General features: G+C 62.8%; 1 protein-coding gene across 1 annotated transcript; it reads right to left on the minus strand.

The window, feature by feature from the left end:
- Positions 1-3,009: 3,009 nt before the first annotated feature.
- Positions 3,010-12,959, minus strand: KMT2B (lysine methyltransferase 2B). Its single transcript, XM_075018747.1, has 7 exons — positions 12,939-12,959; positions 11,938-12,004; positions 9,609-11,851; positions 6,508-6,576; positions 6,115-6,250; positions 4,829-5,096; positions 3,010-3,166 (listed from the first exon to the last, which is right to left on the minus strand). Exons 1-7 carry the CDS (start codon positions 12,957-12,959, stop codon positions 3,010-3,012), a joined length of 2,961 nt encoding a protein of 986 aa, XP_074874848.1.

The raw sequence follows: 12,959 nt of genomic DNA on the forward strand, positions 1-12,959 counted from the left end.
CACAGACCCCAATAAATCCCTACAGACCCCTATAAAGACCTACAGACCACCTGTAACCTCCTACAGACCCCTATAACCCCCTATAGACCCCTATAAATCCCTATAGACTTCTTATAAGCCCCTACAAACACCTATAAAGCCCCATAGACCCTTATAATCTTCTACAGACCCCTATAAATCCCTACAGACGCTTATAAATCCCTATAAACCCCTATAAATCTCTACAGACCCCTATAAACCACTATGGACCCCTATAAAACCCTACAGACCCCCTATAAACCCCTACAGACCCCCTATAAACCCCTACAGACCCCCTATAAACCCCTACAGACCCCTATGGCTCCTATAGATCACTCTAGAGCTCTATAAATCTCTACAGACCCCTATAGATCTCTATGGCATCCTACACCCCCTATGCACCCCTATAAACTCCTACAGATCCCTGTAAATCCTTGCAGACCCCTATAAATCCCTATACATCCCTATAAATCCTTACAGATTCCTATAAACTCCTGCAGACCCCTATAAATCCCTGCAGACCCCTATAACCCCCTACAGACCCCTATAACCCCCTACAGACCCCCTATAAACACCTACAAACCCCTATAAATTCCTACAGACCCCTATAGATCACTCTAAAGCTCTATAAATTCCTATAAACCCCTACAGATCTCTATGGCATCTTACAGACCCTATACACCCCTATAAATCCCTACACATCCCTATAAATTCCTGCAGACCCCTATAAACGCCTGCAGACCCCTATAAATGCCTGCAGAGCCCTATAAACCCCTACAGACCCCTATAAGCCCCTGTAAATCCTTGCAGACCCCTAAAAATCCCTATACATCCCTATAAATCCTTACAGATCCCTATAAACTCCTGCAGACCCCTATAAATCCCTGCAGACCCCTATAACCCCCTACAGACCCCTATAACCCCCTACAGACCCCCTATAAACACCTACAAACCCCTATAAATTCCTACAGACCCCTATAGATCACTCTAAAGCTCTATAAATTCCTATAAACCCCTACAGATCTCTATGGCATCTTACAGACCCTATACACCCCTATAAATCCCTACACATCCCTATAAATTCCTGCAGACCCCTATAAACGCCTGCAGACCCCTATAAACCCCTACAGACCCCTATAAGCCCCTATAAATGCCTACAGACCCCTATAGGACCCCTACAGATCCCCTACAGCCTCTCTAGACCCCCGTGCCTCCTTATAGCCTCCTACGGTCCCTATAACCTCCTACGGTCCCTATAACCTCCTACGACTCTCTATAGCTCCCTACAACCCCTGTAACTTCCCACGGTTCCCTATAGCCCCCTATGACCCCTATAGCTTTCTACGATCTCTATAGCTTCCTACAGTTTCCTACAACTTCCTACAACTCCCTATAGCTTCCTACGGCCCCTATAGCCCCCTACGGCCCCTATACCTTCCCATGGCTCCCTACAGCCCCCTACGACCCCTATACGTTCCCATGGCTCCCCATAGCTCCCTACAACCCCTATACATTCCCACGGCTTCCTATAGCCTCCTACAACCCCTATAGCTTCCTACAACTTCCTACAACCTCCTACAACTTCCTACAACCTCCTAAAACTGCCTATAGCTTCCTACAACTCCCTATAGCCCCCTACGACCCCTATAGCTTCCCATGGCTCCCTATAGTCCTCTACAACCCCTATAGCCCCCTACGACCGCTATACCTTCCCACGGCTCCCTATAGCCCCCTACGAGCCCTATAGCTTCCTACGGCTCCCTATAGCCTTCTATGACCCCTATAGCTTCCTACGACTCCCTATAGCCTCCCGCACCTCCCTATAGTCCCCTATGATCCCTATAGCTTCCTATAGCTCCCTATAGTCTCCTACAACCCCTACAACCTCCCACAGCTCCCTACAGCCCCTTACAACCCCTACAGCCCCCTACGACCCCCTATAGCCTCCTACGACCTCCTATAGCTCCCTACGACTCCTATAGCCCCCTATGACCCCTATACCTTCCCACGGCTCCCTATAGCCACCTACGACTCCCTATAGCCCCCTACGACCCCTAGAGCGTCCTATGACTCCCTATAGCCTTCTACAACCCCTATAGCCCCCTACAACTGCCTATAGCCCCCTACGACCCCTATAGCCCCCTACGACCCCTATACCTTCCCACGGCTCCCTATAGCCCCCTACGACCCCTATAGCCCCCTACGACCCCTATACCTTCCCATGACTCCCTATAGCCCCCTACGACCCCTATAGCTCCCTACGACCCCTATACCTTCCCACGTCTCTCTCTATAGCTCCCTACGATCCCTATAGCCTTCTACAACCCCTATAGCTCCCTATGACCCCTACAGTCTCCTATGACCCCTATACCTTCCCACGGCTGCCTATAGCCCCCTATGACTCCCTATAGCCCCCTATGACTCCCTATAGCCCCCTACGACTCCCTATAGCCCCCTACGACTCCCTATAGCCCCCTACGACCCCTAGAGCGTCCTATGACTCCCTATAGCCTTCTACAACCCCTATAGCTCCCTACAACTGCCTATAGCTCCCTACGACCCCTATAGTCCCCTACGACCCCTATAGCCCCCTACGACCCCTATACCTTCCCACAGCTCCCTATAGCCCCCTACGACTCCCTATAGCCTCCTCCGACTCCCTATACCTTCCCACGGCTTCCTATAGCCCCCTACGACCCCTATAGCCCCCTACGACCCCTATACCTTCCCATGACTCACTATAGCCCCCTACGACCCCTATAGCTCCCTACGACCCCTATACCTTCCCACGTCTCTCTATAGCTCCCTACAACCCCTATAGCTCCCTATGACCCCTATAGTCCCCTACGACCCCTATACTTTCCCACGGCTGCCTATAGCGCCCTACGACCCCTATAGCCCCCTATGACTCCCTATAGCCTCCTACGACTCCTATACCTTCCCCTGGCTCCCTATAGCCCCCTACGACCCCCTATAGCCCCCTGTGACCCCCTATAGCCCCCTACGACCCCCTATAGCTCCCCCCGATCCCAGAGCCCCCCCCCGTCTCTCCCCGTCCCCTATAGCCCCCATACGTCCCCCGCAGCCCCCACCTTTCCGCGCCAGCCGCTCCATCTTCCGCGCCTCGATCTTGTCACACTTGCGGTACCTGGGGGGGGGGACACGGACGGATGGACGGACACAGCGACATCGGGGGGGGGGACAGGGGTCGGGGGGGGCACCCAGGGGTTGGGGGGGGCACCCAGGGGTCTAAAAGGGCACCCAGGTGTCGGGGGGGGCACCCACGTGTTTAAAGAGGGATCTGGGTGTCTGGGGGGGACACCCAGGCATCTGGGGGGGACCCAAGTGTCTGGGGGGGGGCACCCAGGGGTCTAAAGAGCGACCCAAAGAGCAAACCCAAGCATCTGGGAGAGCACCCAGTTATCTGGGGGGGCACCCATGGACCGGGGGGGGCACCCAGGGACCTGGGGGGGCACCTAGACATCTTGGGGGGGGGGGCACCCACGTGTCAAAACGGGGACCAAAGGAGCAAACCCAGGCATTTGGGGGGGCACCCACTTATCTGGAAGGGCACCCAGTGACCTGGGGGGGCACCCAAAGACCCGGGGGGCACCCAGGGACCTGGGGGGGGCTCCTAGACGTTGGGGGGGGCTCCTAGACATCTGGGGGGGGCACCCAGGTGTCAAAAGGGCGACCCCAAAGACCAAACCCAGGCGTTTGGGGGGCACCCAGTTATCTGGAAAGGCACCCAGTGACCGGGGGGGGCACCCAAAGACCTGGGGGAGCACCCAAAGACCCGGGGGGGGCACCTAGACGTTGGGGGGGGGGCACCCAGACATCTGGGGGGGGCACCCAGGGACCCGGGGGGGGCACCTACATGTCAAAAGGGGGACCCCAAGACCAAACCCAAGCATCTGGGGGGGCACCCAGTTATCTGGAAGGGCACCCAGTGACCTGGGGGGGCACCCAGGGACCTGGGGGGGGCTCCTAGACATTGGGGGGGGCACCCAGACATCTGGGGGGGGCACCCAGGGACCCGGGGGGGGGCTCCTAGACATCTGGGGGGGGCACCCAGGTGTCAAAAGGGCGACCCCAAAGACCAAACCCAGGCATTTGGGGGGGCACCCTGTTATCTGGCAGGGCACCCAGTGACCGGGGGGGGCACCCAAAGACCTGGGGGGGCACCCAAAGACCCGGGGGGGGCACCTAGATGTTGGGGGGGGGCTCCTAGATATCTGGGGGGGCACCCAGGTGTCAAAAGGGTGACCCCAAAGACAAAACCCAAGCGTTTGGGGGGGCACCCAGTTATCTGGAAAGGCACCCAGTGACCTGGGGGGGCACCCAAAGACCCAGGGGGGGCACCCAAAGACCCGGGGGGGGCACCTAGACGTTGGGGGGGGGCACCCAGACATCTGGGGGGGGCACCCAGGGACCCGGGGGGGGCTCCTAGACATCTGGGGGGGGCATCCAGGTGTCAAAAGGGGGACCCCAAAGACCAAACCCAGGCATTTGGGGGGGCACCCTGTTATCTGGAAGGGCACCCAGTGACCGGGGGGGGCACCCAAAGACCTGGGGGGGCACCCAAAGACCCGGGGGGGCACCCAAAGACCCGGGGGGGCACCTAGACGTTGGGGGGGGGCTCCTAGACATCTGGGGGGGGCACCCAGGTGTCAAAAGGGCGACCCCAAAGACCAAACCCAGGCATTTTGGGGGGCACCCAGCTATCTGGAAAGGCACCCAGTGACCTGGGGGGGCACCCAAAGACCCGGGGGGGCACCCAGCGACCCGGGGGGGGGGGCCAGAGACTCACACGCAGCACTGCTTCTTGGTGTTGGGCCCCCCGAATTTGGGTTTGTCGCGGCAGTTGGGGCAGGCGGCGCAGTCCTGCAGGCGGCGGCAGCCCCGGCAGCGCCCGCAGCGCGCCTGACGGTTTTTGCGGGGGGGGCGCCGGGGGGGGGCGGCGGCGGCGGCGGCGGTGGGTGGCGGCGGCGGCGGGGGGGGGGTCGGCGGCGGGGGGGGGGCGTCCCCGCGAGAGCGTTTGGCTCGGCCCCCTTCCGCTTCGGAGGCTGAGGAGGTTTCTGGGGGGGGGAGAGAAAAAAAAAAAGGGGGGGTGAGGGGGCACCCATGGGGGTGGGGGGGGGATATTGGGGGGGGCCAGGTGTCTGGGGGGGCACCCATGGGGCTGGAGGGGGGGAATGGGGGGGATTCGGGTGTTTGGGGGGGGCCCAGGTGTCTGGGGGGGGCACCCATGAGTCTGGGGGGGGGGAAACTGGGGGGATCCAGGTGTTTGGGGGGGCACCCATGGGTCTGGGGGGGGAAACTGGGGGGATCCAGGTGTTTGGGGGGGCACCCATGAGTCTGGGGGGGGGCAACTGGGGGGGTCCCAGGTGTTTGGGGGGGCACCCATGGGACTGGAGGGGGGGGAATGGGAGGGATTCAGGTGTTTGGGGGGGGGTCAGGTGTCTGGGGGGGGGCACCCGTGGCTCGGGGGGGGCACCCATGGGGCTGGGACAGACACCCATGAGTCTGGGGGGGGGCACAAGGGGGGACCCAAGTGTCTGGGGGGGCACCCAGGGGTCTGGGGGGGCACCCATGGGGCTGGGGGGGGGAATGGGGGGGATTCAGGTGTTTGGGGGGGGGGGGGCAAGTGTCTGGGGGGGGCACCCATGGGGCTGGGGGGGGGCACATGGGGGGATCCAGGTGTTTGGGGGGGCACCCATGAGTCTGGGGGGGTCAACTGGGGGGGTCCCAGGTGTTTGGGGGGGCACCCATGGGTCTGGGGGGGGCACATGAGTCCGAGACAGACACCCATGAGTCTGGGGGGGGGGATATTGGGGGGACCCAGGTGTCTGGGGGGGGCACCCATGGGGCTGGGGGGGGCACCCAGGTGTCTGGGGGGGGAGAACTGGGGGGGTCCCAGGTATTTGGGGGGGGCACATAACCCTAGAACAGCCCCCCACGAATCCGGGGGGGGCACCCATGAGAAACCCCACCACCCTGGGGTGACACCTTCCCTCCCTTAAGCCCCCAAACCCAGTAAAGGTGCCCCCCCCCCCCCCCAAAAATATTTTTGTGTGTGTCCCCCCCCCATTTTACCTTCGTGGGGGGAGGTCCCGCGGGGGGGCGGCAGGGCGCTGAGGCGGGGGACGCTTTCGGGGACGGTGGCGCGGGCCCGACCCAGCGCCACGGCGGCGTGACGGCACACGTGCTTGATGCGGGGACCCGGCCCCCCCTTTTTTTTTGGGGGGGGGGGACGGACAAAAAAATTAAAAAATTAAAAAAAAATCATTAATTGGGGAGGGGGGGGAAACACAAGGGACATGGGGGGGACGAAGGATAACGGGGGGACGAGGGATAACGGAGGGAACAGCAAGGACACGGGGGGGTCGGCGGCATCGTACCCCCCCGCTGTGACCCCCCCCAGCACCCAGAGCCCCCCCCAGCACCCAAAGTCCCCCCCCAGCACCCAGAGCCCCCCCCCATCCCTACCTGGGGGTCCCCGGGTGTCCCCTCGGGTTCCTCCGGCTCCTCGGGACCTTCCTCCGGTCCTGGAGATACCTGGGGGGGGGGGGAGAAAAAGGGGGGGTGAGCACCCAAATATTTGGGTGTCCCCCCCCTAAAAAACACATGGGTGCCCCCCAGGAGTTTGGGGGTCCCCAAAATTCCCCCCCAAAAAAGGGATCCGGGCAGCCTGGCGGTTCCCAAAAAAAGGGACGTGGGCACCCAAGCGTTGTCAAAAAAGGGGACAAAGCGCCTGGGGGGCCTAAAATCCGTCCCCCCCCCAAAAAAAAAGGGACCCAGGAGTTCTGGGGGTCCCCAAAAAAGGGACCCAGGTGTTCGGGGGTCCCCAAAATCCCCCCAAAAAGGGACCCAAGTGTTCAGGGGTCCCCAAAATCCCCCAAAAAAGGGACCCAGGTGTTCAGGTGTCCCCAAAATCCCCCAAAAAAGGGACCCAAGGGTCCTGGGGGTCCCCAAAATCCCCCCAAAAAGGGACCCAGGCATCTGGGGGTCCCCAAAAAGGGACCCAGGTGTTCAGGGGTCCCCAAAATCCCCCAAAAAAGGGACCCAGGAGTCCTGGGGATCCCCAAAAATCCCCCCAAAAAGGGACCCAGGCACCCAGATATCCCCAAAAAAGGGACCCAGGTGTCAGGGGTCCCCAAAATCCCCCCAAAAGGGACCCAGGGGTCCTGGGGGTCCCCAAAAAGGGGCCCAGGCATTCTGGGGATCCCCAAAACCAGACCCAGGTGTTCAAGTATCCCCAAAATCCCCCCAAAAAGGCACCCAGGTCTTCAGAGGATCCCCAAAATCCCCCAAAAAAGGGACCCAGGTGTTCAGGGGTCCCCAAAACCCCCCCAAAAAGGGACCCAGGTGTTCAGGGGTCCCCAAAAAAGGAACCCAGGCACCCAGGTGTCCCCCAAAAAAGGGACCCAGGTCTCCTGGGGGTCCCCAAAATCCCCCAAAAAAGGGACCCAGGTCTCCTGGGGGTCCCCAAAATCCCCCCAAAAAGGGACCCGGGGTCCTGGGGTCCCCAAAATCCCCTCAAAAAAGGGACCCAGGCACCCAGGTGTCCCCAAAAAAGGGACCCAGGTGTTCAGAGGGCCCCCAAAATCCCCCAAAAAGGGACCCGGGGTCCTGGGGGTCCCCAAAATCGCCCATAAAAAGGACCTGGGGTCCTGAGGGTCCTCAAAATCCCCCCAAAAAAGGGACCCAGGTGTTCAGGGGATCCCCAAAATCGCCCAAAAAAGGGACCCGGGGTCCTGAGGGTCCCCGAAATCCCCCAAAAAACAGACGCAGGTGTTCAGGGGGTCCCTAAAATCCCTCAATAAGGGACCCAGGCACCCAGTGTCCCCAAAAAAGGGACCCAGGTGTTCAGGGGTCCCCAAAATCCCCCAAAAAAGGGACCTGGGGTCCTGAGGGTCCCCAAAATCCCCCCAAGAAGGGGCCCAGGGTCCTGGGGGTCCCCAAAATCCCCCATAAAAGAGACCTGGGGTCCTGGGCGTCCCCAAAATCCCCCCAAAAAGGGACCCAGGTGTTCAGGGGATCCCCAAAATCGCCCAAAAAAGGGACCCAGGGTCCTGAGGGTCCCCAAAATCCCCCAAAAAACAGACGCAGGTGTTCAGGGGGTCCCTAAAATCCCTCAATAAGGGACCCAGGCACCCAGTGTCCCCAAAAAAGGGACGCAGGTGTTCAGGGGTCCCCAAAATCCCCCAAAAAAGGGACCCAGGCGTCCCCAAAAAAGGGATCCAGGTGTTCAGGGGTCCCCAAAATCCCCCAAAAAAGGGACCTGGGGTCCTGAGGGTCCCCAAAATCCCCCTAAAAAGGGGCCCAGGGTCCTGGGGGTCCCCAAAATCCCCCATAAAAGAGACCTGGGGTCCTGGGCGTCCCCAAAATCCCCCCAAAAAAGGGACCCAGGTGTTCAGGGATCCCCAAAATCGCCCAAAAAAGTGACCTGGGGTCCTGAGGGTCCCCAAAATCCCCACAAAAAGGGACCCGGGGTCCTGGGGGTCCCCAAAATTGCCCAAAAAAGGACCTGGGGTCCTGAGGGTCCTCAAAATCCCCCCAAAAAAGGGACCCAGGTGTCCAGGGATCCCCAAAATCGCCCAAAAAAGGGACCTGGGGTCCTGAGGGTGCCCGAAATCCCCCAAAAAACAGACGCAGGTGTTCAGGGGATCCCCAAAATCCCTCAATAAGGGACCCAGGCACCCAGTGTCCCCAAAAAAGGGACCCAGGTGTTCAGAGGTCCCCAAAATCCCCCCAAAAAGGGACCCAGGTGTTCAGGGGATCCCCAAAATCCCCCCAAAAAGGGACCCGGGGTCCTGGGGGTCCCCAAAATCCCCCCAAAAAACAGACGCAGGTGTTCAGGGGGTCCCTAAAATCCCTCAATAAGGGACCCAGGCACCCAGGTGTCCCCAAAAAAGGGACCCAGGTGTTCAGGGGTCCCCAAAATCCCCCAAAAAAGGGACCTGGGGTCCTGAGGGTCCCCAAAATCCCCCAAAAAAGGGACCCAGGGTCCTGTGGATCCCCAAAATCCCCCATAAAAGAGACCTGGGGTCCTGGGCGTCCCCAAAATCCCCCCAAAAAAGGGACCTGGGGACCTGAGGGTCCCCAAAATCCCCCGAAAAAGGGACCCAGGGTCCTGGGGATCCCCAAAATCCCCCATAAAAGAGACTTGGGGTCCTGGGCGTCCCCAAAATCCCCCCAAAAAAGGGACCCAGGTGTCCAGGGATCCCCAAAATCCCCCCAAAAAGGGACCTGGGGTCCTGAGGGTCCCCAAAATCCCCCAAAAAAGGGACCCAGGTGTTCAGGAGTCCCAAAAATCCCCCCAAAAAGGGACCCAAGTGTTCAGGGGCCCCCAAAATCCCCCCAAAAAAGGGACCCAGGGTCCTGGGCGTCCCCAAAATCCCCCATAAAAGAGACCTGGGGTCCTGGGCGTCCCCAAAATCCCCCCAAAAAAGGGACCCAGGTGTTCAGGGATCCCCAAAATCCCCCAAAAAAGGGACTCAGGGTCCTGTGTGTCCCCAAAAATCCCCCCAAAAAGGGACCCAGGGGTCCTGTGGGTCCCCAAAAAAAGGGGGGGAGCGGTGTCTCACCGGGGGGGAGCGCCGCTGCTGTCGCCGGTCGATGTTGAAGAGCTGGACCTTGGCGCGGCTGAGGAGGCTGTAGACGCGGTCGATGTCCCCGACGATGTCACCGGCCTCCCCGATGACGTCACCGGCCTCCGCGCCGACGTCTTCCTCGCCGGCGTCTTCCTCGCCGGCGTCCCCCGGTTTCGGGGCGAACTGGGGCAGGGCCAGGTGGTTGGCGGGGGGCAAGGGCCGGCGGGCGAGGGCGAGGGGGATTTCGGGGACCCCCTCGGTGACGTCGGCGACGGCGACGTCCCCGTCCCCCAGCGACTGGTAGATGCGCAGGTGGGCGGCGCTGGCGGTGAAACGGGGGGCTCGCAGCAACGGGGGGCGGCGGGGGGGGACCGAAACGTCCCCGGGGGCCGCCTTGACGTCGCCGAGGGTCAACTTGACGTCGCCGAGGGTCAACTTGACGTCACCGAGGGTCAACTTGACGTCGCCGAGGGTCAACTTGACGTCGCCGAGGGTCGCCGGGGCGGCTTCGGGGGTCACCGGAGCGTCCTTGGCGTCCCCCAGCGTCACCGGGGGGGTCCCGAACGTCACCGGGGCGTCCCCGAGGACGGCCGGCGGGTCCCCGAACGCCGCCGGGGCGTCCCCGGCCGTCGCCGCCGTCTGGCCGAGCGTCGCCGGAGGGTCCCCGAACGTGGCGGCGGGGTCCCCGAAATCGTCGCCGGGCGTCACCGGAGCGTCCCTGAATGTCACCGGGGCGTCTTCCGACGGGCTCGGGGCGTCCCCCAACGTCACCGGGGAGTCGCCGAACGTCACCGGCGCGTCGCCGAACGTCACCGGGGCGTCGCCGAACGTCACCGGGGTGTCCCCGAACGTCACCGGGGCGTCCTCGGATGCCACCGGGGCGATCCCGGCGCTGTCACCGGCGTCGCCGGCGCGGCGCAGGGAGGTCCAGCGGAAGGTGGCCTCGCGCAGGATGGCCCGGCGCGGCGCGGGGACCGCCGGCGTCGCCGCGGGGGACGGAGGGGGGGACGATCCGGGGGAGGGGGGCGGCGAGGAGGAGGAGGGGGGCGAGGAAGGGGAAGGGGGCCAGCGGGGGGGCGTCCCCAGCGGGGGGACGTCCCCCGTGGGCGGGCGGGTGACGGCGTTGAGCGGGGGGGTGACGCCGGTGGGGGACAGAGCGACACCGGTGGGGGACAGGGTGATGCCGGTGGGGGATTGGGTGACACTGGTGGGGGATTGGGTGACACCGGTGGGGGACTGGGTGACACCGGTGGGTAGCAGGGGGATGCTGGTGGGTGGCAGGGTGACACCGGTGGGTGACAAGGTGACGCCGGTGGGCGACAAGGTGATGTGGGCAGGCGGTCGGGTGACGCCGGTGGGTGACAGAGTGATGCTGGTGGGTGACAGGGTGACACCGGTGGGTGACTGGGAGACATGGGCGGATGGTTGGGTGCCCCCGGCGGGTGACGCGGTGGGTCGGGCGACGCCGGCGGGTGACAAAGCGACACAGGCGGACGGTTGGGTGACACCGGTGGGGGACGGGGTGACGCCGGTGGGTGCCAGAGTGACACCAGTGGGTGCCAGAGTGACACCGGCGGGGCACTGGGTGACAGCGGCGGGGGACTGGGTGACGCTGTTGAGCGGGGGGGTGTCCCCAGTGGGTGCCGGGGTGTCACCGGTGGGCGCCGGGGTGTCACCGCCGGCCACGGGGGTGTCCCCGGTGGGTGCCGGGGTGTCCCCGGCGGGTGCTGGGGTGTCACCGGCGGGTGCCGGGGCGTCCCCGGCGGGCGCCGGGGTGTCGACGAAGCGTCGGGGGGGTCGGATGGGGCGCGACGAGCGGGCGCTAACGAGGGGCATAACGAACTGCCGCAGGCTCCCCAGGATGGTGCCCTGCCGCCGCCGCCGCCGCTGCTGCCGCCGACCCCCCCTCGCCGCCGTCCCCCCCGGGGGGGTCCCCGATGACGCCGCCGATGACGTCGTCGTCGTCGTCGTCGCCGGCCCCGCCCCTTGCCGGTGCCGCCGCCGCCGCCCTCCCCTCCCCCGCTGGGGCCAGCGGGGGGGAGGGGCGCCGGGTGGCGGCGTCCCCCCCCCTCCGACTCCGAGCCCCCCCCCAGCTCCTCGCAAGCGCCGGGGGGGGGGGAGGAGTTGAAGGCGCCCCCGGGGGGGGGGTGGGGGGGCCGAGGCCCCGCCCCCCGCCTGGGGGGAGGGGCGCCGGGGGGGGGAGGGGGCGGCGGTGGCGGCGGGGGGGCGGTGGGTGCCTGTTGGGGGCGGGGGGGGGAGAGGGGTGAGAAGGGGGATTTTGGGGGGGTGGGGAGGGGGGAGAGGGGTGGGGGGGGTCACTGACCTCGTTGGGAGCGGCGGGCGGGGCCGGGCGTGGCCACTTCCTCCGGGAGAAAGCCCCGAAATTCCTCCTGGGGAGCGGGGAAAGGGACAGCGTTAGCCCCACCCTTGACACACCCCTGCTAACCACGCCCCTTATTCCGACCCCTCCCTTCATTCAAACCGTTTCTTCTCCCAGCCCCTCCCCTCAGCAGAGATTCGGTAGCCCCGCCCTTCGAATAAGCTCCGCCCCTTTGAAAAAGCCCCATCCTTTTCCAATAAGCTCTGCCCCTTTACAATAAACCCTGCCCCTTTACAATAAGCACCGCCTCTTTCCAGTAAGCTCCACCTCTTTGGAAAAAAACCCACCCCTTCCCAGTAAGCTCCACCCCTTCAAAAAAGCCCCACCCCTTTCCAATAAGCCCCACCTCCTTGAAAACACCCCACCCCTTTCCAATAAGCTCCACCTCTTTGAAAAAACCCACTCCTTTCCAATAAGCCCCGCCCCTTTCCAACAAGCCCCGCCCCTTTCCAACAAGCCCCGCCCCTTCATGCTGGGGGCATCACACGTGACCCACACGTGGGCGACGCGGGGTGAGCACGTGCGACAGCACGGGGGGACACACGCGCACGTGTGTCACGTGACCCCGCAGGGACACGCGTGATGTGGCAGCGGTGGGGGGAGGGGCACGGGAGGGACAGGAACACGCATGTGACACGGGAAGGATGGGGACACGCGTGTGACATGGGGCGACACAGGAGGGACGGGCGTGATGTGAGAGACGAGGGACACGTGTCACGCAAAGGACACGTGTCACGCAAAGGACACGTGTCACGGGAAAGAAACACACATGATGTGAGCGACATGAATAGCACGAGAAGGACAAGGAACACGTGTGACAGGAAAAACAAGATGTGTGACAGGATGGACACAGGTGTGACACTAAAAGAAGAGACGTATGATATAAAAGACAAAGAAAACGTGACACAGGAAAGACATAAAACATGTGAAAACACATGTAAGACTGCAACAGTGCTAAAGCTCAT

The sequence above is a fragment of the Buteo buteo genome, chromosome 31 (genome assembly GCF_964188355.1).
Source record: "Buteo buteo chromosome 31, bButBut1.hap1.1, whole genome shotgun sequence".
NCBI lineage: Eukaryota > Metazoa > Chordata > Aves > Accipitriformes > Accipitridae > Buteo > Buteo buteo.